We start from the raw sequence: 27363 nt of genomic DNA, 5'->3' as shown, positions 1-27363 counted from the left end.
CATTGCCTTTTAAATGAATAATTTTTATAAAATAAGTATTTAATTATTAAAAGTCACAAAATATGGTTTATTTATAAGTTTCATGTTGATTTTGTTTCTGTATTTTACTAAAATGACATAATAACTTTTAGCTTTTGTCAATAATAAATCTAACACATTTCTTATACTGTACATCTCTGTAACAGTTGTCAGCTGAACGGAAGGATATCTTTAATAGTTCTAAAATGGCACTTTTATTCAATGTTGCCTTGGTCTTAAACTTCTGATAGTCATTCAATAGACAATCTAACGTTTTATTTTAACAATTTAATAATTTAAGTAATTTAAGTTGATATATTTACTGATGTTTTTTAAACTTAAATTTATGCTGTGTCTCTATTAAAGTATTTTTAGTATGATGTATTTATTGGAACTATTGGAATTAAACTTTTTTTTCCTCCAATGAATCTGTTTTATTTCAAAGAAAAGAGATTGCATATATCAATTGTAACAGGATGAATATACATGTAGAGCATTTAAATGTTTTGCTTCTGTAATTACATTTAAAGCATAAAAACACTTTTTTGTACATGTTGATGTGTCTTTAAATTGTGAAATGTTTTATTTGTACAGTATGTTAAGATGTACTGTATTTACAGATATTCTTTTGATTGTATGCAGATGTATTGTACAGTGTTCTTCATTAGCAATTACTGAAATAAAGTTCAAGTGAAAAAAACAGTTTTAAGAGCCAGCATAATTGGTTTTCCACATTGCCACAATTTTCATAATTACATTCTCATTTCAGTAAGAATAACTGACAGTTCTGTATTTCCTAATTTAAAATACCAATCTCCTTCACCAGTGCTTCACAGACAATCTGTGACAAGATTGAATCTTACAAATTCGAGCAAAATGTTTTCACAAAGGGCATGACAACCAATGATTTTGTACAAACGGTGTTATGAATTTAAATATTTTACATTTTAAATACAAATTATTTTAAGCAAGGAAACATGAATCTTTTCTTGGTTTTAGCTTTTTATTAATATCCATTTACAGTACATATCCATGTACATATCTTCCATTTTATTGCAATGCAGCTCTTTGATACAGAATGCTGTTTCATTAGGTAACTGAATTAATACGAATATACAAAAACCAATGCCTTTATTGCACTCAAATCCTATGTCATTTACCTGAACCTTCAGTATACAGTACCATTTTGAGTGGCGTCCATATCTCCAGTCTTGGAAGCTACAGTTTAGCAGCTCTTTAACTTAGTAGCCTCTTAAGAACTGGGTAAGGCTGTTGTATTTTGGTAACTGTGATTAATTAAATACCTTAATTTGACTCAATAAGAGGAACCCTTAAGATTGGACTTGGTATCTGTTCTCTAGGGAAATCTGTTAACTACAGGGCACTCTTTCAACTTTGGTCTTGATGATCAAACACAGCTGGATAGATTGTTTCAAACGTGTGAACGGTTTACCAGACCTTCAAAGAATATCTCAAAATAAGAGAACCCGTATTATCACAATTTTACTCCTTGAGACCCCATTTAAAATGAATACAGAAATGTGAAACCCCCACAAAATATATCATTCGAAATGAGAGCATCTCAAACATATGTTACAAGGCTTGCTTACTATCTATGGTTCTGAATAGTGTCCTAACTGAAGATATTTTGATTTGATTTTCTATTCTGTGTCTGTCAGTATCTACTCCCACACGTTTGTTTTTAACCTTTGAAGAATATTTTTTTTATAAAGTCCCTAAATGGCTATCCTGAACTGGGGATTTTCCACACTGTATTATTTATCATTTGCTTATTCCAATTTCAATGTGTGTCAGTACATAGTTCTCTGATTTTATCAGCTAATGGCTTATTAGGCGTTTTACATATTATAGATAATGCTCAGTTACAGGAGCTTCTTTCTCATGTGTTGATGTAAAGCAGCCAGATTTTCAAGATGCAGTACAATATGGAAATTCATACCAAATAAAAAATAACAAAAACATTAATAGGCACCTATATCATAGACCTTTGTATTTTCATCCGGATCATTTTCTTTTGTTACTCTTGTTTGGATGGTGCAGCTCATATAGACAGACTTAGAAAGGTACTGTAGTTCCTGTTAAATGCCTGCTGCATGCTTCTTTTGTCAGCTTGATGGGAAGGTCTGCTCCTTTTCCTGCCGCAGACACCAACCAAGTTCGACTAGATGTTTGGATGTGAGACTGGGTATTTCTAAAATACTTGGTATTTTCAGCAAAATATTTTTGTAACTCATGGTGTAATGTATCATCTTCTATCTGCAGGTTTTTGCTGGTGTGAAAATGTTTAAGACATTCATGTTCTGAAACATCATTAGTAACAATCATTCCACTGGAGCTGTGGGACCCTCTGGTTTGTCCTCTGAACACTCAGGTGAGGCACTGGAAGACTTTGCCTCTGGGCATTCCACTGCAAGCATTTAGCTGATCCACTGGGTGTTTTGTTGTGGTGCTGGGAGATTTTAACTGGTCTCCATGGCATGCTGTTGGAGTTCTGGGAGGCCTCTGTATTGCTCTCTTGTGTATTTACCTTCAGAGTCTGGCTTTCTGCTCTGTCTTCTGCTCATAAATCAAATTTGATACAACCTGTATTTTAACTTTCTTTAGCCGTGTTCACATCACAAAGTTTAACTATAACACTGACAGCCATTATGAAAAAAATAGAATATAGTGTGTAGTAGTTCAGGTGGGTAGCTGCGTCAGCATGCGTAGGCTGCAAAGGAACAAGTAATAGGTTTATTCCATGCTGAAAAAAAGAAGAAAGAGAACACAACGTTTCGGCCGTGGAGCCTTCTTCAGGTGTGAGAGAGACAGGGCAGTAGGCAAAGGTAAAGTAGCGGGAGAACAAAGGTTGGGAGGGAGGAGGAGTGAGAGGCGGGAGTAGGGGACAGAAAGAGAGGCCAATCAAGAGGTGTGAAGTCAGAATGGGTGCAAAGAGGTGTGAAATGAAACTTCCAATGAATGGAGAAAATTTAAAAGAACAGTAGTCTGTCGTTAAGGGAAGGGAGAATGTGTGATCCTAGCTGCAGAATAATTTTAGTTTCGGTGGTCTTTCTGATGTATGAGTTCGGAAAACCGTCTTTGAGAACACAGACGGAGAGATTAGAGTGGTCGTGGCCGTCAGAGGTGAAATGAGAAACAATGGGCTTGGAGAGATCTTTAATCTTCACAGCCCTGACGTGGTCTCTGAAGCGGTCTCCGAGTCTCCTTCCTGTTTCTCCAATGTAGATGGCTGGGCATTTAGAGTTTTTAGTGTGGTTGGGGTGAAATGAGCTGTACAGGAGGTAGCTGTGTGAATCCGTGGGTTTGTAATAAACTGAAGTGGACAGTCAGGGGTAGTTGATAGAGAAGTTGATGTCTAGAAACGGAAGAGTAGTGGAAGATATGTTAACCGTATATTTGAGGGACGGGTGGAAGTTGGTGAAATGGTGCAGGAAGAACTCAAGCTGATCGTTGGAGCATGTGCCGGCACTGACACAGTCATCAATATATCGTTTGTAGAGGTCAGGGACATAGCCAGTGTAGGAAGCGAAGAAGCATTCTTCTACCCAGCCGACAAAAATATTGGCATAGCTGGGTCCCATTCTGGTGCCCATAGCAACTCCACTGACCTGTTGGTAAAAAAGATTATTGAAAGAGAATGCGTTCAGTGTGAGGATTAATTCTGCAAGGCATACCAGGGTGTGGGTGGGTGGATCAAGCACTGTGCGTTTGTCCAGCGTGTGCTTGAGGGCTGTAAGGCCGTCATTATGGGGAATGACGGTGTACAGAGATGTGATGTCCATGGTAAAAATGTAGCATTCTGTACCCTGAAATTGGAAATCATTAAAAAGTTGGAGCGCGTGGTTGGTGTCTTTGATGTATGAGGGAAGATCTTCAACCAGCGGTCTCATGAGGCTGTCGAGAAAGGCTGAGATGTAAGTAGTTGGACAGTTACATGCTGATACGATGGGGCGTCCAGGGGTGTCCGGTTTGTGGATTTTGGGGAGGAGGTAAAATTGAGATACCTGTGGATGTTCCATGATGAGCCGGTTTGCCTCCTGGGGGAGCTCATTACTGCTGATAAGAAGAGAGATGGTGGATACCACTTCCTTTTGGTAGTCAGTGGTAGGGTAGGGTTACTTCCTGTACAGCTCATTTCACCCCAACCACACTAAAAACTCTCTTCCTTTTTCACAGTTCCTTAGGTTACGACGATTATGCAGCGACGACATCGACTTTGAGAACCAAGCCCTCGAAATGTACTCATTTTTCATCAACAGAGGATACCTCAGCAGTATGATTCACAGGGCCCTTGCCCGAGCCAAAAACACCCCCCGGACCATCAACCCGATCAGGAACTCCTGCCGTAACAACCGCATTCCTTTGGTGCTTCCTTACCACCCTAACATACTTCCTATCCCCAGGACCATTAACCACAACTTTTCCATCCTACAGGATGATCCCTCCATTGGGGCCCTCTTTTCTGATCGCCCTATCATCTCATATCGCCAACCACCTAATCTGCGTAACCTCCTTGTTCGCAGCTCCCTTGACCGCCCTCAACAACCATCCACACCTGGCACTTTCCCTTGCAACAGAACTCGCTGTATCACCTGCAAGTACACAGCCACCACCACACTCATTCAAGGCCCCTCAGGACAATTCTGGATCACCCAAACAGCATCTTGTACCTCCAGCAACCTTATTTACTGTATCTCTTGCAGTAAATGCCCAGCCATCTACATTGGGGAAACAGGAAGGAGACTCGGAGACCGCTTCAGAGAACACGTCAGGGCTGTGAAGATTAAAGATCTCTCCAAGCCCATTGTTTCTCATTTCACCTCTGACGGCCACAACCACTCTAATCTCTCCGTCTGTGTTCTCAAAGACGGTTTTCCGAACTCATACATCAGAAAGACCACCGAAACTAAAATTATTCTGCAGCTAGGATCACACATTCTCCCTTCCCTTAACGACAGACTACTGTTCTTTTAAATTTTCTCCATTCATTGGAAGTTTCATTTCACACCTCTTTGCACCCATTCTGACTTCACACCTCTTGATTGGCTTCTCTTTCTGTCCCCTACTCCCGCCTCTCACTCCTCCTCCCTCCCAACCTTTGTTCTCCCGCTACTTTACCTTTGCCTACTGCCCTGTCTCTCTCACACCTGAAGAAGGCTCCACGGCCAAAACGTTGTGTTCTCTTTCTTCTTTTTTTCAGCATGGAATAAACCTATTACTTGTTCGAATATAGTGTGTGTATGTTTTTTCAAAGTGAACTGATTACAGGTTACATTGGGACTATGACAATTTGACATATTTATAGTATGTTGACCATTTCTGTTACTCAAGGTGATTATTATTGACAGACTTACTGTACTAAAAAAGATATCCATTACTTGTGTGACAGAGGAGCCTGTCACGAGGCACAGGTAGCACGGGAAATACATATTCATACACCTTCCGTTGAGCGGTTGCTAGATTAGTTCCTGATGGTGCACACTCAGGGCTTGACTAGTAACTGCTATTCCTTAATTTTATATACATTCACATACTTAAAACACATACTTAAACACAGGTATGAGTGAGTATTGTGGTGGGAATGGAGAGTGTTCTCAAAATGGATGATACTCACTGTTTGTTTGGTGTTGGTACTTCTGGGGTGGGTCAGCCTATGGTGGCTTCAGAAGGCCAAACCTAACCCCACTTCTCAAGGTTTATTTATGGAGATGGGAAGAACCACATGCATATGAATTGGAGAAATGGTTTGTTCCAGAGGGGGAGGGGCTTACAAGCTATTTAAACTGGCTTAACAAATGCACAGTGTTATATGATGTCAAAGCTCCAGTTTATTGCGTATTAAAGTATTAAACTCAATGTTTCCACTTTGACCATTGCTCTGAGTGTATTAGTGCATCTGAACATACCTCACTTTTTAACAGCTTCATAAAAGCATTAGAGAAATGGGTGTCTATGAGTGCAATACTGGTTCATATTATCATACTATGTCTAGTAGAAATAAAAAATGTTGTGAAAGCACAAGATACATTTTGCCAAACTTTATTAAAATATAGGGTCTAAAACAAAAACAAAACCTTTCTCTGTATTTCATATTACAGTTACTTCTCCATTTAGAATGTTAGCATTTAAAACTGCTCAGGAAGCATATTAACAGGTAGAGTATAGAGATTTATTAGGCAGTATTGTAATGATGAAGAGATTTGTATTTTCTGACCCTATATCTGTGATCTAATTGTTCTGAAATCAGTACTTCTTAAGACAAAGAATCCACTATGGATGATGATTGTATCCCTCATCATCGATCCAAATGTTTGCGCCATACTTCTGAAACTTAATGTTGTGATTCGCAGTCACAATGAAGGACCTGTCAGAGGGGATATGGAAGTTAACGGAAATTGTTTTAATGCAGAACTTTTCATCCTGCTCATCTTCCACAAAGACAGAGACATAAATGGCTCCTTCTCCGGCAATTTTGGAGTAGTCATCAGCAGGCAAGCGTATGTACCGGATCCTGGTGTCAGGCCTAAAAATCATTTGGGTCCTTAATGTTAATTCTTCGAAGTTAAGTGATGCGTCTATCACCATTTCCTCCATCCTCATTTTATCCACTTGATAAAATATCCGAAGAGGCTTCCCTGTTGCATTGGCCACATGGGTGTTAGAATGGTCATTCCCCATGATATCCTTCAGAATAAATGGAGAAGTAAAAGAAAACAAGCAAAGTTTGAGAAGTATTTGATTATACTACTAGATATTATAAATAAGCAACATATTTACTTTGTTTAAAATAAAAATTAAAAATAGAAAAAGAAAAGTGTCAACATCACCGAATATGCTCATTGGAAAGCTGAATTTAAATTAAGCATGTCTAGATATTTTCATCCTTACACATTCATTTTCAAAATGACTTTTAATTAAAAAAAATCCCATGCCACTATGAAGAATGTACATGGTCTTTCAAATGTATTCTGACATTTTTGTTCTCACATTTTTGCTTAAAGAGGCTATTATTACATGTTAAATACACATCCTATACCACACATTCAGGAAGAAATTTGCTGTGGGAAATCAATTTAATCAATTGACTTAATTGGTGCTTGTCTGTGTACAACACAGTGGTTTGCATGGTTTCATTATAAAGACACCTGTAGCTGTGAGGTCAAGTAAGGAATTTTAAGCAATGATCTAACAACGAAGACCCAAAGAGTCTCCAAAACAAATCAGGGAATAAGTGGTATAAAGAGAATGATCTGGAGAATAATCTTAAAAGATTTAAAAAACTTAAATATCTCTTTGAGCTTGAGGAGTAATGCTTCTTAATCAATCATTAAGAAGAGGAAAATGTTATAAAGGATAATGTGGAAAACTGTAAGGCAAAATTAAACTTTTTCAATGTTAATCTTACCTGTGGTCTTGAGATTCTGTAGAGCAATGCTGATCAGCTTCTCCAGGTTTCTTAGATTCTCTCTCAAAGTCTCCTCTGACTGGGGTAATGCATCTCCTTGTATGTTTGTCATAGATTTTTGTCTCCGCCCCTTAATCTTGTGATTGGTTATTTCAGTCAAAGTAAATTGAAAGTTTAATTTTTATCTGGCCTTCCCCACGTTCAACTTGTTTTGTGAGAATAAATTTCGGTCAATGTAAATTGAAAGTTTCGTTTTTATCTGGCCTTCCCCATTTTCAACTTGTTTTGTGAGAATACATTTCAATTAATGTAAATTGAAAGTTTCACTTTTATCTGGCCTTCCCCATGTTCATCTTGTTTTGTGAGAATAAAAAAAACACATCTCTTAGAATTTCATATTTACTGTATTGCACATTTCCTATTTTTTTCTAAAATTCGTTTTTTTCTTACCTTAGGCATCACATAGGTCATAAAACTAAATAATTTGTTGCATTTACGTTCCATTTCATTTACAGGTTGTTTATCAATCTATCCATTCATCTGAAGGGTTAAATTCTTTCTCTGTACACCTTGTTCAGCAAAACACCAGCTGCAACATTGAATTTATCTGCTTTTGATAAGACTAGGGGCCTGCAAACACAAAGTTCATTTCTTAGTAATAAAGGGGTCAGTTACAGAGAAGTAATTGAGAAAAAATATCTGCTGATATGGAAATTTGGAATGAACTATGTTACCCTGAACCTGCTGTATAAAACTCATTACCTTTGATAACATCATTCAGAGGCTGCTCTCATATCTGTTTGATTGTGTCCTCTCCATGTACGTGAATAAAGGACTCTGCTGATCCACACCTAACCTGAGTGAAGAGTTTTCTTTGGCACACATCACACATAGCACATTTCTTTCACCTCAGAAATATTGCCAGACTACTGTACGTCCTGTGTTATTGCTAACTGTTGCGGAAAAACTGATCAACACATCTGTCTTCTCCTGAATTGACTACTGTAATGCTCTACTGGCTGGGGTTTTTAAATCCACATTGAACAAACTCCAGTGTGTCCAGAATTCAGCAGCCAGAATCCTGACCAGGTCTATTGTAAGTGATCACATTACTCCTATCCTGGAGCCATAAGGATATCAAAGAGTCTCGGTCTCTAAAGTCCTTCAAATTTAGATCCAAACCTTCTTCTTTAAAAGGGCCTTTACATAACTGTTTCTGTTGTTTACCCCTCTGCTCCTACTGTATTCAGTACCTCCATCTACTGAACTTTCCATGTTCTATATGTATACATCCTTCAGACCAAATAAAAGGAGTACGTTTATTTCTTAGTAATTACATCTCACATGGCTGTTTAGCTTGTTCCTTACTCCTATCTAGTCAAGGACAAGGTTGGGATCTGAAGCCATTTCTCCAGAAAGACAGTTTAAATTGAGCTAGCTTTGCTACTTCCAATGCAATTAGAATGCAATTAAAATCATGGTAGTGTCTATAATACAAAAAGGAAGGAACACTGTTAATACAATGTCAATAACAATCAGTTTAATTTATTTAGCACAGGTTACCAAATTACTAATACTTTACAATACACTTTTTATAACAATATGATTAGTAAAGTGTTAGAGCATTGTACAATATCTTTTATTAATTGTTAGTGAATTGGAAGGAAGCTTCAATACAGGATATTTTTTCTGTGCAGCAATTGGAAAGAGTTCTAAACATTTACAGCCTGTCTTTACCTGTAGTTCTGATGAGTTCTGAGGTAACTAATAAACCTATTAGTCTATGAATTTTAGGACATGATCATACATACACATTTTCTTAGAGTTCTCTCTGCAAGACAAACATAACGTAGGTACAAGTATGTACATAGTCACACAGGTTAACATTTTAAAATATCTCATGGAATATCTAGACAGTTGAATGCTAAAGTAGAAGTAGAATGATGACAAAAAAATAATCTCTTGGTGATTTATTTTTGTGATCTGGAAACAGTTTGATTGTCGGATCTATTCTTTCTTCTTAAAAGTTCTTGCCCATCTACATGTTGGCGTAAATGTTGTCATAATTGGTTCCCATAGTCTCAGAATTCTCATAATCAGGAATGTCATCATCTTCCTAAAGGTCATTTTTGTAAAGAGTAAAACAACATACTGTATTAGTAACACATAATTGCTGAGGAGATAAAACTAAAGAAGAAGAAACAACCTAAATAAAATTGAAACTGCTCTTCTGAAACTCAGATCTTCAAGGTTAATAGCTAATGCTACTTACTATACAGTGAATTTGTACATGGAAATATACTCCCATTGTCTCCATGTGACACTGTAATTAAATCATGAAGGAGATCTATATTAAATTACAGTGTTGTGTGGGAAGGCCATGAAGAGTTTGAGAAAGGCAACAGAGATGTCAGAGTTGATGGAATGAAGTCAAGGGAATGGGAGTACGTTACAAAGACAGGTGGTATTTATAACCTTGCTTAGATATGAGATCCAGCATGAAAGAGCAATTCATGATGAACATTAGTCACTTTTAGATCAAATGAAGTTACTTGGAACAATACAAAATTAAAATTTAGCATCCTTATTCTCAAACAGAGCAAATTAGCTAACTGGTTTCCATTAGGTGAGAATATGGGAGGGTTTTCACAAGAGACTTAGGTATTTCTAAGGCACTTCATCAGAATCACATTGCAGAAATGCAAAATGGAAACCTTTAGTGTAAGTGATAGGAACAGCACAATGAGAGCTGGTAATATTCGTTATATACTGTAATTGAGGAGTCACAATTTATTTAAAATATCATACGCATTACCTCTGTCTCCTCTAAAGTGACAAAGTGATTTTTTTTCCTATAACTGAATGGAAATAAATAACTGTAAACTATAAAACTTGCAAATTATTTCCTCGAATTTCCCACAGGCATCCAAAGAAATTGGATTATTAAACTGTTTTCAAACTACACAACATGGAAAGTGAGTTTTGTCCCTTTATTTGCAGAATGAAGTACCTACCTCTGTATATCCAACATTGTGTCTGGAAAAATCACACTGACTGTCTGGAAAAAAAACAGGTTTCTTGTCGATTCTGCAAAAGACAAAAATATTGTTACAGCTAATGTTATAATGTCATTATTGTAACAGTAATTATTGTAATGTCATTCTCTATGGCATTCCTAGAGAATACATTATACAGTAGAGTTGCCTTTTAGTTGCCTATTGAAGTCAAATATGGTAAAAAGACACATTTTTATAATATTGTATACTACCATGATTTCTGAGACTACTCAGAACAGAGCTCCTGATTGTAATGGAGAATTACTGTAGATATTGACAACATTGTTATTTTTTATTCAACCATAAAATTGAAGTAATTCTCTTAAATTATAAGACCATAATTAGCATGTACCGTATGTGGGTAAAAACACAAGGTGTTCTTCAAGACTTATAAACATAATGGAGATATTATGGAAAATAATATCAGTAGCCAGTCATCTTGTTTCAATTGAAAACACTTACTTTTTAGGAGAAGGGAAAGGTGGTTTGGAAACTTTATTTGTCTGGCACTTTCCACTGCTTAAGTCTACATTATTAAGGCTGTGAAAAGCAAAAGAAGCATTTTCTGGTCACTTACTGAGTTTACATGAAAAACAGATATATTTAAGGTAGAGGATGCGATTCATGTACAGGGTTTTTATGTCTATGCATTATTTATGTAATAACAGGTTGAATTCCTGAGAGCTTTAAGAAAAAACTAATTGAGATTCCTTGACTAATAAACGGCAGATAAATGGGCATGATGTGCTGAATTGCCTTTTCTTGATTATATTCTCACCTATATAATTTTGTTCTTTGCATAACAATAGCTATTGGTTTGTCAATACTCTGGATAAACATACTGAACTTACTGGCCAGTAAAATTAACACACCAAAGTCTGTCAACATGGAAACTCCGCCAGAGTGTAACCTTGGACTGGCTACCATGATATCTCCAGTGATATCCCCAAATCCCCAATTTGTATTTTTAATGGGCTGAAATCACTGTTTCTTTGTTTGTACTGTACTGTATGTCGAGTGCAAGTCTCTTTATGTGACCAATCCACAGAGCCTCGACAAAAGATGGAGAAACACACTGCACCACAAGACCAGTATCAAATAATGAAGAGCTTGAATGATCATGAGAATCATAGACGACATCACTACAATAGTATAATTCTATGCTTAGAGACATGTTACCTCTGCCCTTTCTATAGTATCTCTTCATGGGACTGGCTTAAAGTTTTGATTATCAGCTAAAGGTTCTTGAACCCAACCCCAGTCTTCACAGTGGTGTGTGTTATCTTATACTTGCTTGTGATTGACGGGAGGCTGCCTGCCACCAGAATTCTTCTGTTGCCTACAGACAGAGGAAACCATCAATTAAGTCATAATTGTTTTTCATACACAAATTTCAAGTAAAAGTAATTGACACAATCTTGGATTATGCTAGTGCTAGTGTTTACAGTGCCCTGTAAATGTGTTCAGACCCTTCCTGTAATGTCCCATTTTGTAAAGTTAAATGATGATCCAAATATATTTTTTCCAAACTTAATATTTTATTCTAAACACAAATGCTCAAACTGAAGACACCCATACACATTCCACTTCTTAATGATCTAATTTACAGTGCTCAAAAAGGTTTTGTATATTTCTGAATTATTGTACTATATACATTTCTCCTGCTTTCCCACATCTTTTTCTGAGTTTTCATTTACTTGAAGGCCAAGTTATTGATGTAGATCTAGCAATGCCCGAACTAGGTTAAGGTTTCAATGTATAGACAATTTCAAATGTCTGTACTTTGATTTTGAGGGCATTTGAAATGTAGGAAAAGTGATATACCTAAAAACTGTACCTAAAAAAAATAATTCAGACCATTTTTCGAATTTGTTGTTGGTCAGTCATAAAATGGACAAAAACTCAACTTTGGAAATGACACTTTTACATTCTGAACTCTCTAGTTTTATCTCATTTTAACTCTCGTGTCTCATTGAGAATTTTGATAACTTGAGTTACACAACCTACGCACATTTTTAAGAACACAATATTGTAAATAATATACTACAATAATTTGTAGGCCAAATGTCTTGTGTGTTTTAACTTACCTATATGAAATTCTGTTCCAGAAAGAGACCCTGGCGACCAAAAAGACAAGTGACACATTAACATTGTTAAGCCATGAAAATGACCTCCTGTATGGGGAGACAGGGACTAGGAGTTAATTGAATTTGAAATGTGATAATATTGTTGATAGATACAAATATCAGCCTTTCATATTACTGCAGATTGTTTATTATGTTTGTTCTTTGTTATGCATGTTTTTGTTATATCAATACACTGTATATTTATATGTCATGAGACTGCAGAATGTTATGCTTGATTGGTTCCTAAAAGTAAATAAAATGTAGTTACCATTTCTGATTACAACATCAGTGCAATGTAGTGATGTGAATATCGTGAATATAACATCAAAATCAGATGCACTGTAAATGCCACTAAAACCCAACAGATATTTATTTTTTACATTAAGGCAAAGGGGATCTGAAATCTTCGGCAACATATCTGCAAATGGTATTATGAAAAAGCGACTTTCCCTTGGAGACATTTGTGTCACCTGTCACTTGTGTACTTGCCTGTTGTGAGGCTGGCGTGAGGAGCGCACGGGTTCTCTGGAGAATCAAAGCAAATGACATGAGAAGAAATGCAAGACACTCGTGTAATGAGCAAGGGTGATTGAACCTGAAGCACTATGTCACTGAAAACTTTCAGACCGATTACTATCTTGCTTTGACACTCTAACCTTTACTGTAAGATCTTTCTGGGAGTTAATCAATGTTTTTTTGCCTTGCTGCCCTGGAACATATCCAGTTGACTAATTATTTTGTCAGTATTTTCAAATAGAAAAAAATAATAGCAATAATAAAATACATCTCAGCAACACAGATACAGGTGGGTGTTGATCTCCTGTTTGATATAATGTTAACACACTGATGTCACTTAAAACAAAATAGTTAAGTCCAACAGATATTGTTTTACATTTACAAGGCAAAATAGATCTAAAATATTCAGTGATCCATTGGGAAATGGTATTTAGAAAAAGTGACTTTCCCTTGGAGATCTTACTGCCACCTTGTTACGAAAAAGTAGTGAGGACCCTATGCAGAAAACCAGAACAATTTCTAGAGGCGCAGACGATATAACAATGTGAGGTCCGAAAGCCGTAGGGAAACAAGCTGGTCCACAAGTACAAAACCAGAAGCGGAGCCAGAAGCCAAGAGTCGAAACCAGAACGATAACCAAAACCCAAAACCAGGAGACATAGTCGGAGAACAAACCAGGGTCAAAAAGCCAAAAACCAAGTAGTTAGTCATAGCGAAAATGGAAGTAGCTCTAGCCGGGAAAAACCCCAATACTGAGCACAGGGGAGAGTGTGAAGCAGCTGGGGTAAATGGGCTTATTGGGAACCGTGCTGGAAGGGGAGGTGGAATGACGAATCCTCCGGGGGCGTGGCGTAACACGCCTGTCACTTTGTGTACTGTACTTGCCTGTCGTGAGGCTGGCGTGAAGGACGCTCAGGAATCTCTGGACGTTCTCTGGAGAATCAAAGCAAATGACATGAGGAGGAATGCTAGACACTCCATGTGTAATGAGCAAGGGTGATTGAACCTGAAGCACTATGTCACTGAAAACTTTCAGACCAATTACTATCTTGCTTTGACACTCTAACCTTTACTGTAAGATCTTTCTGGGAGTTAATCAATGTTTTTATGCCTCGCTGTCCTGGAACATATCCAGTTGACTAATTATTTACTCAGTATTTTCAAATGGAATGAAATTATAACCCTAGTAACAATAAAATACATCTCAGTAACACAGATACTCAAGGTTTTGATTTCTTCTTTATTTGAGGTAAACACACTCATGTCACTTAACACAAACTAGAACCAATTAATCATGTACAGTAATTTGTTTGATTAAAATTACAGAGTTCTATTTTGACTAAAATGACTATGGTAAATGAAATCTAGTAAAATGGACCTCACACCTATTTTTCCTACAAAATCATAAAACGTGAATCTACTTACCAACCATTTTCTATTTAATCATTAAATATTCTTGAATTATCCACATAAAGAATACATAGTCATTCATCTCTAATACCAGCTTTAACAAAAACCTAACCACTACCACTTTCCTCTTCTTACACTTTTCCTCATATAATTTTCTTCAGTCTTATTCATAAACATGCTATTAGAGCCCAGTTTCAACTCCTTTACTTCAAGGCCAAACTACAGATGCAGGGTCTAGCATATACTACACACAATAAAGGATATCTTAGCCTGAATATTTACTTACCTCCGTGATATCCTGTCCCAGAGGGACCTTCTGGTGGAAACAGCAAAACAGAAAGAAACTGGTAGGATTTATTAATATCATTCATTTCTGTTTTTATTTTGGTGGGTGTAATTTTTTAAAAAAATTAGATAACCCACAGTAAAATATTACAGCTATTTTTAATAAACAACAATCAGTCTTTTAAAGATATTGTCTTATCCTTCAAAACCACATCTTTAGCCATAGAACAGACAGCCACCAATGATACAGTACTTCCACCTAGTGGATAAATGAAACTGCTTAATGTACCAATACAGATACAGATAAGTACACAAACTGCAGAATAAACTGTTATATGGAAAACTGTTATATGGATAACAGTGTGCAATAGTAATCATATAGTAACATTAATGCATTTAAAAAGACTCAAAACATCTGATAATGTTAAGACAAAGGCAAAGTCCAGTCTATTTCCAGCCCCCAGATGGTAATTGATAATGAAAAAAACTTTAATATTTAAACCATATGATTATAACACAGACTTACAGAATATTACATACTGTAATGCTTTTAAACTGCCTGAAGTTTTGAGGTTTACACGATAGTTTTAAAATGCTTTGACTGATTGCTCCAGGTACCCATTTCAAATTAAATCTTGACTTAAATAGAGTTACCATTATCAGCAAACCCTTTTTTAAATCTGGTGTCACAAGTTACTTTTTATATACAGCTTGATTGGGATCATCAATTTTTTAATTGTCATATTTACAGTTACAGTATAACACTTGTGCTGGCCCAAAGAGAATAAAAATTGACAGATATGCTCCCTATGATTTGTCTCCCTTTCAGATCTACTCATCTTTGGACTCACTGAAATTTCCACAGCATCAGAATCTCTCAGTAATGTCACCTGTAATGCTACAGCAGGTTCAATTTCCCCTAAAACCCAAGAATACCCACTGTACCCGATCTTTGCCAAATGTGCACTGTTACTTGTGGAATCCTGGTCATGGTGAGCTAGTGACATGATTCAGGCTCAAACCAGTGATGTCTGACCCATAAGCCTCAAACTTGTGATCGAGCCAGTCAGCAGTGCCTTGTCAGCTGCCCACTAATAAACAATGCAGGTAGACTGTGTCAATTTACTCATAGGTCAACATGAGCATTTTACCCTCCACGGCGCTTCTGATCATTCTTTCTTACCTGCGGTTTGGGCTGGACTTCAGGTTTTCAATTTCTTTTCTTAAGGCCCAAGTCAAATGACATGAAACAAAAGTTAAAAAGAAAAAAAAAATCCGGCTGTCAGCTGACCTTGTCAATGCATTTTGAAAATGTCACCATTATTCACTTTAAAGACTTCCTCACTCAATGGCTAAATAGTGCATTCCTCTTGAGCAACATGTACCATGTGTTCTACGAGGTGTTCTTCTGAAATATTTGCAAATTCAGAGTTCTAGCCTCAGAACATTGTAAAACACTTTCACTTGAACAAATAAAACCAATAGTAAATTTTAACTTATACATTATAAGTTATATGTGCAGTCTGGTCTTCTTTAGAGTAAAAAGACTTGAATCACCAAATATCAGGTTAAGTTCTATGCTATGTACTGTACATACTGTATAATAAGTCCTTAGTCTGGTTAGCTAAGAAATTCTGTGCTTTACAATTAAAGTATTATTGACTCTGCTTACAGTAAAGATGCTAATAGGGATGGATTTTACAAACTTTCAGGAACAAGCTTTTAAAACTCCCTTTAAATGTCTTTCAGCAGCATTTATATGTCCCTACTGCCTAAGTCTAAGTGGCTCCTAAATTTTTTGCCTTTTCCATTTCTGACTCCTGGATACTGAAATCATTTTCAACTGTCTCGTGGGTTCAGCATATCTCCAGTCATGACAAATAAGGTTGTTGTATAGTGTTGGCAAAAACTTACTTGTCTTGAGTCCTCCTCCACTTGTACACCCCCCCAAATATCAAAGCTATCAGCACCACAGCGATAACAGGGACAATAATGTGCAGGAAGTTCTGTTTTTCTGAAAACAGAAATGGGGGAGCTGTGAAAATAAAAGGCTCAAAAGCACAGAAAGGGCAGTCTTGGCAAATGATACCGGCAAAATGAACTCAAACTGTTTTAATGCTGAAACAATGGTTAAAAAAGATATTGACCAGATCCACATAGGACATACTGTATACTGCACAAGTTTTTTTTAGATGACTGAGTATTAAGGATGGAGAGCAAATCTCCATCAAAGAATCTGGAAGTATGAGAATGGAGAAGTGATACACATAGCAGACAAGATGAGTGAACAAGAGTGGAGGGAAAAAATAAAGATACCATCGGTACAGTAGAAGCAAGGTGGTTGAGACAGTGAGGTGTAGGTGAGCACCAGGGTATAGAAAGGATTGCCTGTGGCAACATTAGTCACATGCAGTGGTGTTATTGTTGGCCACTTACTTGTTTTCACAGGTAAAGTTAAAAGAATAAAAGCAGCATTGGTACTTTAGATCTTCCTCCGGTTTGAAATTTTGCCAAAATAAAATATCCTGATACTCAGTAACAGTTAGTTTCAAGGGTTAGGAATAATAAACAAATCAGAACTTTTATGCTCTTTTAACATAATACAGAACTTTGATTTATAGTAAATTTAACAACAGCTGTTAACAAATTACAACTTAATTCAAAATATTAACAAAAAAGTATTGATCAACTTTTAGATCAACGTTTAGTGGAGAAATGGGACTGAGTCAAGTATTCATTAAAATGGCACAAATTATAATAAAAAAATGTTCAATGAATTCCAGTGAATTCCAAACTGTTATGCATACTGCTGAATTATAATGTTTGTATAGATTTGCATGATACACCACCATTTTGTACAATATTAGGTCTGGAAATGTAAAATTTGGTAAACACTGAAAATAACTGATCATAAATTTAACACAACTGAATTTAGTGTGTATTGACTTACTGTAGATAGAGCAGCTACAGCTGGTTTAAGACATTGAGAAAGAATGTTTAATGTTAAACTGTGATTTTTAGATCTGTTCGATAAGAAGTAACTTAACATGGAAATAGAAAGGAACAGCTAGAGAGCTACTGCTTGTTTAAGTTTGTTTGCTAGAACTTGAAGATGAGAACTTATTCGAAGTGGAACACTCATGAGAGTAAGCTTAGGAATGAAAAGAGTCAAGGACAACACAGCACTAGTTGGACACCAACTGATGGAGGTAAAGAAGGTACCAGGCATAGTGAGAGCTGTGAACAAGGAGGCCTGGACCCAGTGCAGACTGACACTGCGTGCTCAAGACTCCTACAGAGAAAGTGAAAAGGGAGAAATAAAAATAAAGCTAGGTTAAGGCCATAGGTGCAGAGGGGTGGACACTTGATCACAGTAGAAAGAAGAGCCGACAGCATGGCAGGTGCAGAGAGCCATTCAATTTATGTCAACAAGCTGAGGTTGAAGAGTTACTTGTAAAAGAAGGGGTAAGAAAGTGACTCTTGAAGGCATGAAGGAGACAAATGTGCCAAATATAAGGTCTTATCAAAACTAAGTGTGAGAGATGTCGGTTTCCAATGAGATGGAAACACAGAGCACTGGAAAACATACAGTATGAGTAGAGTTATGGGCAGCCAGAGAAAATTACACATAGGATAGAAGAAGTAAGAGATCACAATTTGACCATAACGTGAACAATTTGTCAGTGTGGGCATTTTCAGAAACGTCTTTTCAAGAGTAGGAGAACATGAAGTAATCATTTTCATTTCCACATTCATGAGAAGGACACTATCCCTTTATTATTGCCATGATACTTACGTTTCACATTTAAAGTTATAGAGTTCACTTCTGTCCTCTGTCCCCAAAAGTGAGCAGTGCAGGTTAAATCCTCATCATGGTCATTGGCTGAAGGTACAAATGTCAGCAAGGATGTCACTTCCCATTTGCCAAAGCCAATATTTTTGTGATAAACAACAGGCTTTGCATCATCACGGCTCCAAGTGAGATTAGGGGGGTGTGTAGGACAGGTGTGCATCACTGAACAAGTGACCCCATAGGCACTTCCCTCATAAGCTTTTGCATCATGAACCAAGACAGGTTTATCAGGATTTTCTAAGAACAAAGAGTAAAGAGTAAAACCATAAAACACCAAAATCATGACAATCAATTTATTTAGATATCTACAAAGAAATTGTAATAAGGGCTTGTAACATTATTAGCTGTCATTAACTTTGGGTAACATTAATTAGTGCCTGTTCTAATTAATAGATCTCATGTCACACTTTAGTACCAAAAAGCCCTCCATAATTTAAGTGATATCTGATGTTTTGTAATATGCTTGAAAGTGGATTATTAACAATATCATTTGGAGTGTCAGGCACACTTCAGAAAGGATTATGAGTTCCTACACAGTCACCATGTGTTAATTAAGAATTCCAAAAAGATAATAAATATTTGTTTTTACCTTGAAATCGAAAAGTTACACAGTTATCCGTAAAAGAATATTTGTCTGTATTTTCTAATTCAACCCTGAAACAGAATGGTCCATCATCATGGGTTTTAACTTTATCAATCTCCAAGGTGCAATTTTGATCCCCTAAATTTCCAACTATCCTTGTGCGTGTTTGGAAACTATCCATCACTTGTGTTACGTCATTGTGATAGATGTATTTTGGGTTACTTCTTGTGCTGTCTTTTGCTTCCCAAATGGCTCTCACTCGTGCAGAAGACTTCCTTTCACCAGGATATTGAAAAGTACAGGGTATCACCACACAGGAACTGGTCAGAACATTCATTTTGGGAAGAACTTGAACCTTCCAGACGTCACCAAGTGCAGGAAAATAAATCTCTGGAAACAAAAAGACTCAAGTAAGGCTTTAGTTTTACAGCTTGGTCTTTTTTGATAAACTTTTAGGTTTAGAAACAGTTTTAAAAACTCTTGCTGTCTATCTTTCAGAATACAGTAAAAAAGGCATGAAACAGCCTACAATGTATTGTTACCAAAGGCAACAGATACAGGTAGTTCTTATTTTATATATATTCTTAATATGTGCATTATTGTTTTTTAAGAAGACATACTCTACAATGTCTGTCATTTTCCAGATTTTTCCAAAACTCAATTAACCTACCAGTATGTTTTTGACTGTGGCAGGAAACTGGAGCACTTTAAGGAGCACTTGAATCATCAAATGTAGAACCTACTGTACTTGCTCATGCTTTGTTTCCTTACATCTTGCAGTTTTCCAAAATATTTTGAATCCTGATTTTATCATTTTTCGTATTTTTATTCTTTGAGCTTTGCAAATCTGCAACAGACTTTCATTTCCTTTGTAACAGAAAAGTGCAACCCACAGTGTCTTAATGGTTTACAAGAACTTCTTTCCAGTAAGTCTTCCTTCCTTCAACACCCATCCACTGAAACACTGAAAAATCTATTTTGTTGGTATCAAAGGTGTCTGGTTTAAGCAGGAAATAAAACATTGGGCCAAAACCCATGACCAGTTCTTGCATGTACTGTACACTCCAAACTCAGGCACACTGTTCATTTAGAGTCAGTTTTGACAGTCCACAAGTCCCTCAATGTTTGACTTTACACTTAAAAGTATAAAATGTTATCAGCATCACTGATTTAAAGCTTTCCTGTGAAAACAATAGGCTAGCCCTGATAAAAATGATACAGAAAATAAACCAAGTGAATCAATTTTTTCTAAGCTACAGAGCTTTCGCTGGTTAGCATGTTATAGAGAATTGCAGAACAGTTTTCATAGTTTTTAACTTAATTTCTTTGTGGGTTATTAGCATTACAAATTCCTTTGTGTGCCAATAATGGCACAAGTGCCATAAATTGCCAACCCCTGCTCTAGACCATCTTCTTAAAATCCTCATGTCAAATCTTTCACAGTAATTCAGAGAGCATCAGAGATGGTTTCTTTAACATGACACAGAAATGTTGCCTGGTTTTCCTCAACTGCACTTGTTTCCATTTTCTCGTTTTGTCGATAATAATCAACAGGTCCAAACAAATCCTATTAAACATCCACCTTCAAAAAGTTCAAGCCTCTGATTTGGGGGTTTTTCAGCTTTCTTGGAAGCCATCTTGGATGTTGTCTTCCAAGAATTCTCCAAATCTTGAATGAGTCTCAAAAGCCAAATTACTGTACATCTATGAGAACAACCACAAAAACATGTTTCTCTTCTGAAAGGTAAATGTACTAGAAAGTGAGCTTCAGGAACTGTGAGAGAAACTTTCAAATCCCACATGCATGATACATACTTTACACCGCCAGTCATTAGAGCACTGACATAAAGAAGCAGGCAGAAAGGTGCTGGTGCCAAGTTGTAAACATTGACATTATTGCATTATGTGGTCATATTGCCACCTAACATCACACTGTTACATGTTCAAAAACCTGGAGGAACAGCAGATCTCAAGATACCATCTTCACAGAAAATGTCATTCAGATACCAGTCACAACAACCTCAATCTATGGCAGTTCCAACAAAAATACAAAAAGTGAAATATTTGTTTAAATTCTCTGCAACGCGGCAAGAAAGATACTGTATGCATCAAGGACCTTGAGTCAACACATTTAACAAAGCTGAGATGACTGACATCAACTGAAAAGTAGACTGACTTCTAGCCAATCTAGGCAGTGGAAATCCCAGTCGTCATTACTGTTGAGGAAACCACTGAAGAGTACAACTAAATATACTGTAGGATATTGTCAGGAATGCTACTGTACCTGAACAATGCACACATACAATGGATTTGGATCTAAACAAGATGAACACTAGTAGGCTAGGATCTACAAGAAATTAAAAAATATATATTTAACGACAATGAACAAGAAGAGAACCTATTGGGAAACCACAATTTCCATAGCCCAAGTAATACAAATCATATACTGTACCTACTAGTCAGGAGGATTAGGAGTGACACGCAAGCTGTAGAAGGTTCTATACTAGCATATACAGTAATATGTTCAGTAATTGTGAAGAAGTATAAAAAGAATGGTAGTTACCTTGTATGCACAACAATTGTAGCATTAACCTTGCAAGAAGGTCCATATTTCTGGTTCTGCAGTTTACACTTCAGAGCAATCTGCCAAGACACTAAATTGGGGTGGGTTAAAAATGAAACCATCGTTAATGCAGCACATGATTTAGTCTTAAATGCAGTCCCTTTCATAAAATAAATTAATAAGGTATCTAATAAGGTTGAAGGTGTTGTAACAGACAAATAAGTTCTAGATCCCGAGATGAAGTTTAAACAGATGAGTTTTATTGCATGCAAGGAACAATAAAAACGAAATATTGTTCAAAATACAGGTATAAAACTTCCAGTTTATATAGCACTTTTCTTTCGCTTCTGACGTAGCTCATTACCATGGTAATGGGGGGAGGTCACGGTGTTCAGTCTTACACAGTCTTAGACCCGCATCCTCAAAAGAATAAGAAACCCCTGGCAGTTAGGGTGTGCATAAAATACTTTCGCAATACTTTTTAATTATCTATAAAATAAATGGGGTTTTATTCATTCAAGTAAACATGATCAAAAGGTTTCAATAGTGAACCTTACAGAAGATGACTGCTAGAGAAAACAGAGCAGTGATATACTGTACTGTTTTGAATTAAAAGTTAATGCTAAAATCTAAAACACTATCTTACAATCCTCCTCTTTGCAGAGCAGAGGTTTTAAGTGATTGCATTTTATTTTTGAGTGCTGCATTTTCAACTAAAAAAATATTGCAGTGAATTCTTGCATGAACTGTTAGCAGAAGGAAAAAAATACAGTTACTTCCCCATTAAATATGTTCAAGAAGTTGCCTAATTGATTGAAACAAAGTGTTCTAATAATATGTAATGTACTGTATTGTTGTGAATGGGGAGGCAGCTGGAGTTAGCAAAGTTTGCACTTCCCAGATGAACTCAGAAGGCTGTGAGCAATGGCTGTTGTTTTAGGTATTTGATTTAGCTGTCTCAATGCTTGGAGGTAAGTAAACATGTTTTCTAGGAGTGAGACACACATGGACAGCGTGTTCCTAATGGGTGACTCAGGTTAATTCACTTCAGTGTAAATCATTAAAACTGGCCATATTAAAGAAAATACTATCATTTAACATATTAAATTGGGGACATTTGGAAACAAACAGTACCTTAAAAGTATAACTTGTATGATCTTATTAAAACGCTTGTACATTTTGTAAGTTACTGTCACTGATTAACATTCAGCAGACATTGACACTGGCATTAAGTGCAGACTATTTCCTTTCTTCCCTAATTTTGTAAAGTGACCTACAGTATGCGGCTGGACAGTAACAATAATTTTCAATTATAACAAAAATTTACAGGTTTCAAATCAAAGGACAATTTACTATGATACATGTGAACTAAAAGAGTTATTGTTCTAAAAACTAAATAATTAAACAATCCTTAAAACATGAATATAATATAAAAGTCAATTTTTGTCAAGATTTTTTAGCCACTGAGACCTAAAAGAAATCCCCTTACTCATTTCAGATGTACACACGACAAGACAATTTTAGATATGGGAAACTGTGGGTAACATTCCCTGAATTTGTTTAATACAGCTTACAGCTGAAGCCACAGTATATTTTTAGTCTACATCTGAGAAGTGAAAGAGTTCCTTTATTAACCACAAACTTTGTCAAATGCCTTTGTTAGTGAAGCACACAATAGCACAGGTCTGTATAAAACCAATTTCTATGTAAATACATTTCTTAACCTAGAGATAAGCAACACAAAATCCACTTTTGCTGATGTCGACATCTTTCCTCCACCTGTTTTTTTAACATCCACCTCAAAGTTGTGGCTTCTGAAAAGATGTAAAGTAGTACAAATGACAATTTTGTACTCATTGCTTTCTGTCCTTGAAATGTGTCAGTTGTTAAAACAAACATTGGTAGGTTGTAACCTGCTGTACTCTGAAAATATATTCATTTGGGAATACCAAATTTTTGATTGTCAACATCTCTTAATATCAGTGTGGGCAGTATGGTAGAGCAGTGATTAGGATACTGCCTCTCTGTGCTGGGGCCCTGGGCCCAATTGCTGAGGTGCTATCTGCATGGAGTGTATATGTTCTCCCCCATGTTTGTGTGGGGATCCACCAGGTATTTGGGGTGGTTTCCTCCCCAAGTCCAAAGACGTATTGGTACTGTAGGTTAATTGGCTTCTGGGAAAACAGGCCTGTGTGGTATAAGCATGTCTGTGTCTCTGTGTGCCTTGTGGCCATTGCTTGACAAGATAGGCTCTGGCTCTCCTACAGCCCTCTACTGGATAAAGTCAATAGCAAATGGGTGGATGAATGTCACGGTTTATACCATTTAAATCTTACTGTTTGTTTCACAGCATTAAAATACCTACTCTAAATCTTAGTTTTTAAATATCTAAACATTGTGAGATTGTGCTCTGTAAGTTGTGTTTTAGTAATAAAGTAATCTCCAATTATGATGTATCTCTATATGTTGACGATGAATAGTAACATGGGTCTTTTGAAATATTAGCAAACATACTTTCAAAGTTGCCTAAATAAAGGAATATACAGTAACCATAAGATTTAATTTTAATGTACTGTATATACAGAATGTACACACAATACAATTCTGTTGATACTGTTTGTTCCTTTGTAGGTTTTCTAACAATAGCACAGATATTGTAAGAGTAAGCTTACATCAGTTGCAGTGGCTGCAAATACAGGGACATCTAGCAATCCCTTGCATAAAGCTCTTTGTCACATAATAACAACAAAATCAAGTGAATTAACAAAATATTAAATCCTGTATATTTTGATTTTCTTTATTTTAAAGAAAATGTAAAAAAATGTCATTTTATAACCATCATTTTCCCCACTAAAAATCTACATACAGTATGTAGATATACATAATGTATTCATATAGGAATATAATTATAGATAAGCAGCCACACATTCATACATGCTATCTGATTTAATTGCCTTTGTAGTTATTTTAAAATTAGTAGGTATTAATATTTAAATTAATATTTAAAACAATTTCTACCTTAGAATGAGTGCAACTTTAAATACACTAACACCTATAGAAAGACTTTTAAAGGTAATCTTTTAAACCAAATCAAAAAAGATACTCAGCTCATGTAAAAATAGAATAAATTCATATATCTTAATATAAATGCAATTCATCTTTTGTCTTACCATACTGTGCTTTTCTTTCAATTTCAGTCTTGAAATAACTATGTTTCTTGCAATGCCAGCCTCAATGCCTTTTTCATTCCATACATTGGCATATGTAAGCACATTAAGGGTACATCATGCTATTTTGAATTTGAAGCTAAATAACCAGTTTAACTATGACTTGTTTAAAGGAAGGAAAAGAAAGAAAATACCAACTTAAATGTGGATTGTATTGAAAATTTAAACATCTTAATTAAAGAGCTGCTTACCTTTTTTTCCTACAAGAAAATACAATATTTTCCTTGTTACACTCAACACTGTTCTGTTTGTCTTTTGGTGTCCTGTCAGTTTGAAAGGGTTTTATCATTTAAAACTTTCAGAAAGTGAAATCTTTGTGATTACACAGGAAACAGGAACTTTATTTGCATGTATTTTTAAGGTTCCATATTTGGTTGTGAGAAGAAAAAAAATCATCAAGTAAAACTAGTAGGAAGATGCTCAGTATGCCCAGTGCAAACGTTATCTAACATTGTAGCATGGGGTTATTAATAAAAATGCATTAATCGTTTCTGAAATGTCTCAGATGATAAAAGTGGTTAGGTTTTCTGACTTGATTAGGAGATATTTCATGTTAATTCCTGTGAAAGAGCATCCAGCTATGTTTGAGTGATTCTGAAGAATATTTTATAGGTTACTTTAACCTTTTTCCAAATACACATCACGTCATCACGTCTACGTCATGTTTATATTTCAAAGAAGACATAATTTAGTTTTAAAATAAATAATTATCATTGTCTCACAATGCCTACAGTATTTCTCAGGACAAACTATTTTGAGAGAGTTCTTCCACTAATCTGGTTATGACAAATATAGTAAAACCCACCAGACAACCAGGGCTGGTTAGAAGTGACAAATGAATCAAGAGTAAAATACTGTGCTATTTGTGATGTTTTGTACTGTGGCTTTAAAGTGTGAAATGAAGCAGATCGGGTTAACCTACACATTGTGGAGAGCAAGTGGCAGTCATCATCCAGGGGAAACAGGAAGAACCATTTTAATCACATCGAACGTCATGCTTAATGCACACCATTTTTTCATTTTAAAGAAAATGTAAAAAAATGTCATTTTAAAATCATCTTCCCCAATAAAAATCTACATACAGTATGTCTTCACAAGAAGGCTCCACGGCCTAAACGTTGTGTTTTTTTTCTTCTTTTTTTCAGCATGGAATAAACCTATTACTTGTTCATATGGAAGAGAATATTTAGTTAACCTATACTGTACCTAAGCCAATGGAAGAATCATTCTGCAATTTGGAAAAGTCTGACTGTATGAAATGCCGAGCAGGACTTATATGGCATGCTTCTGAACACCAGTGACCGAGTTGCTTGGTATCTGATCAGGAACATGTTGATGGCAGCCAAAGAAGGCAGGACTTGTTTGAAGTGAATGGCCTGGGAATTATTCTGCAGAAAAACAGGACTTTTCTTTGAAAATTGCAAAAGTGGGAGAGGATCCAGCTTACAGTCATAACATTTTCCTTTTTGGATAGCAGCAACCTGGTGGGAGATCCTCTTTGGTCATGTACAGAAGTGTATGGGAAATTGAACTCCACTCAGAAGAACTTTAATAGTGAATGAAGCACTCCTAAGTTCCTTTGCAACAGCAGTTGAAGAAAGAGTTGCTCAAAGATGAATAATTGATGTTGGAAAACAATAACTGAAAATACTTTCAAGCAGTCCGATATCAACAAATGAAGCAAGGTGTAATTCCTGTTAATATGGTGTTTTAGATCATCTGAAGTTATTGTTGGAAAGAATCAGTAAGAAGAATAGACCGGAATAAAAAGGAATTAATCAAGGACACGGACTGGTTTGGAATTTCTGATATTGAGAAAGAGAGCAAGAGTCAGCTAAACTGTTGCAGCTGCAGCAGTTGGTAGGGTAGAATGCTGGACAAGGAAGAGGAGCTAGGAGCTAAGAGCAAGGACACAATAGCCAAAGACACCAAGGGTATTGGGCTGTGTTGGATGCCAGGGGGAGGGCAAACGTTGGGTTAATTGCAGATGGCTCTTGAATTCCTCCTGGGTGAGCTGGAGATAGGACATCTAAATACCTGACACCATGGAGATGGCAACAGGAGCAACAAGGGTGGAGAGAGACCAGGGCCAATGGCATCAAGGTGATGAGCTGTGTTGGATGCAAGTAATAGAGGCAGAAGGAAAGGCAGACATTCAATTAGAGAAAACTGTAGAACACCTGCTGTCTGAACCAGTGGTAGGATGCCAGACAGACCGGGGTCCAAGTAGAACAGGGGCCAAGAGGGAGAAATCCCGGGAAAAGAAAACAGGACACAGTTTGGTCCTTGAACTGGACAGC

The 27363-nt window shown here is 36.4% G+C and overlaps 1 protein-coding gene and 1 long non-coding RNA gene across 2 annotated transcripts; both read right to left on the bottom strand.

Moving 5' to 3' along the window:
• Positions 1–6066: 6066 nt before the first annotated feature.
• LOC148815105 (uncharacterized) lies at positions 6067–7521 on the bottom strand. The gene is made up of 2 exons (XR_016086062.1): positions 7445–7521; positions 6067–6723 (listed from the first exon to the last, which is right to left on the bottom strand). It is a non-coding gene; the product is annotated as an uncharacterized LOC148815105 (long non-coding RNA).
• Positions 7522–9004: 1483 nt separating this feature from the next.
• On the bottom strand, positions 9005–25327 carry LOC148815104 (sialoadhesin-like). Its single transcript, XM_088904991.1, has 14 exons — positions 25255–25327; positions 21837–21927; positions 19280–19663; positions 18634–18927; positions 16752–16851; positions 16021–16059; positions 14839–14868; positions 14028–14075; positions 13116–13151; positions 12588–12617; positions 11795–11839; positions 10963–11040; positions 10459–10531; positions 9005–9560 (listed from the first exon to the last, which is right to left on the bottom strand). Exons 2-14 carry the CDS (start codon positions 21880–21882, stop codon positions 9483–9485), a joined length of 1281 nt encoding a protein of 426 aa, XP_088761117.1. The 5' UTR covers positions 21883–21927; positions 25255–25327; the 3' UTR covers positions 9005–9482.
• Between the last annotated feature and the right edge of the window lie 2036 nt (positions 25328–27363).

This window comes from Atractosteus spatula, chromosome 25 (genome assembly GCF_055471065.1).
Source record: "Atractosteus spatula isolate fAtrSpa1 chromosome 25, fAtrSpa1.hap1, whole genome shotgun sequence".
In the NCBI taxonomy this organism is placed as follows: Eukaryota; Metazoa; Chordata; class Actinopteri; order Semionotiformes; family Lepisosteidae; genus Atractosteus; species Atractosteus spatula.
This window is presented reverse-complemented; position numbering and strand designations above follow the sequence as displayed.

What these genes read in the sequence shown, in the direction of transcription:
- LOC148815104 (XM_088904991.1), bottom strand. Translation starts at nt 21,882, where the DNA reads ATGGACCTTCTTGCAAGGTTAATGCTACAATTGTTGTGCATACAAG. An exon ending in CCTTTCCCTTCTCCTAAAAA is followed by an intron (nt 10,532 to 10,962) that starts GTAAGTGTTTTC and finishes TGTCTTTTGCAG; the next exon opens with AATCGACAAGAAACCTGTTT. An exon ending in ACAATGTTGGATATACAGAG is followed by an intron (nt 9,561 to 10,458) that starts GTAGGTACTTCA and finishes AATGACCTTTAG; the next exon opens with GAAGATGATGACATTCCTGA.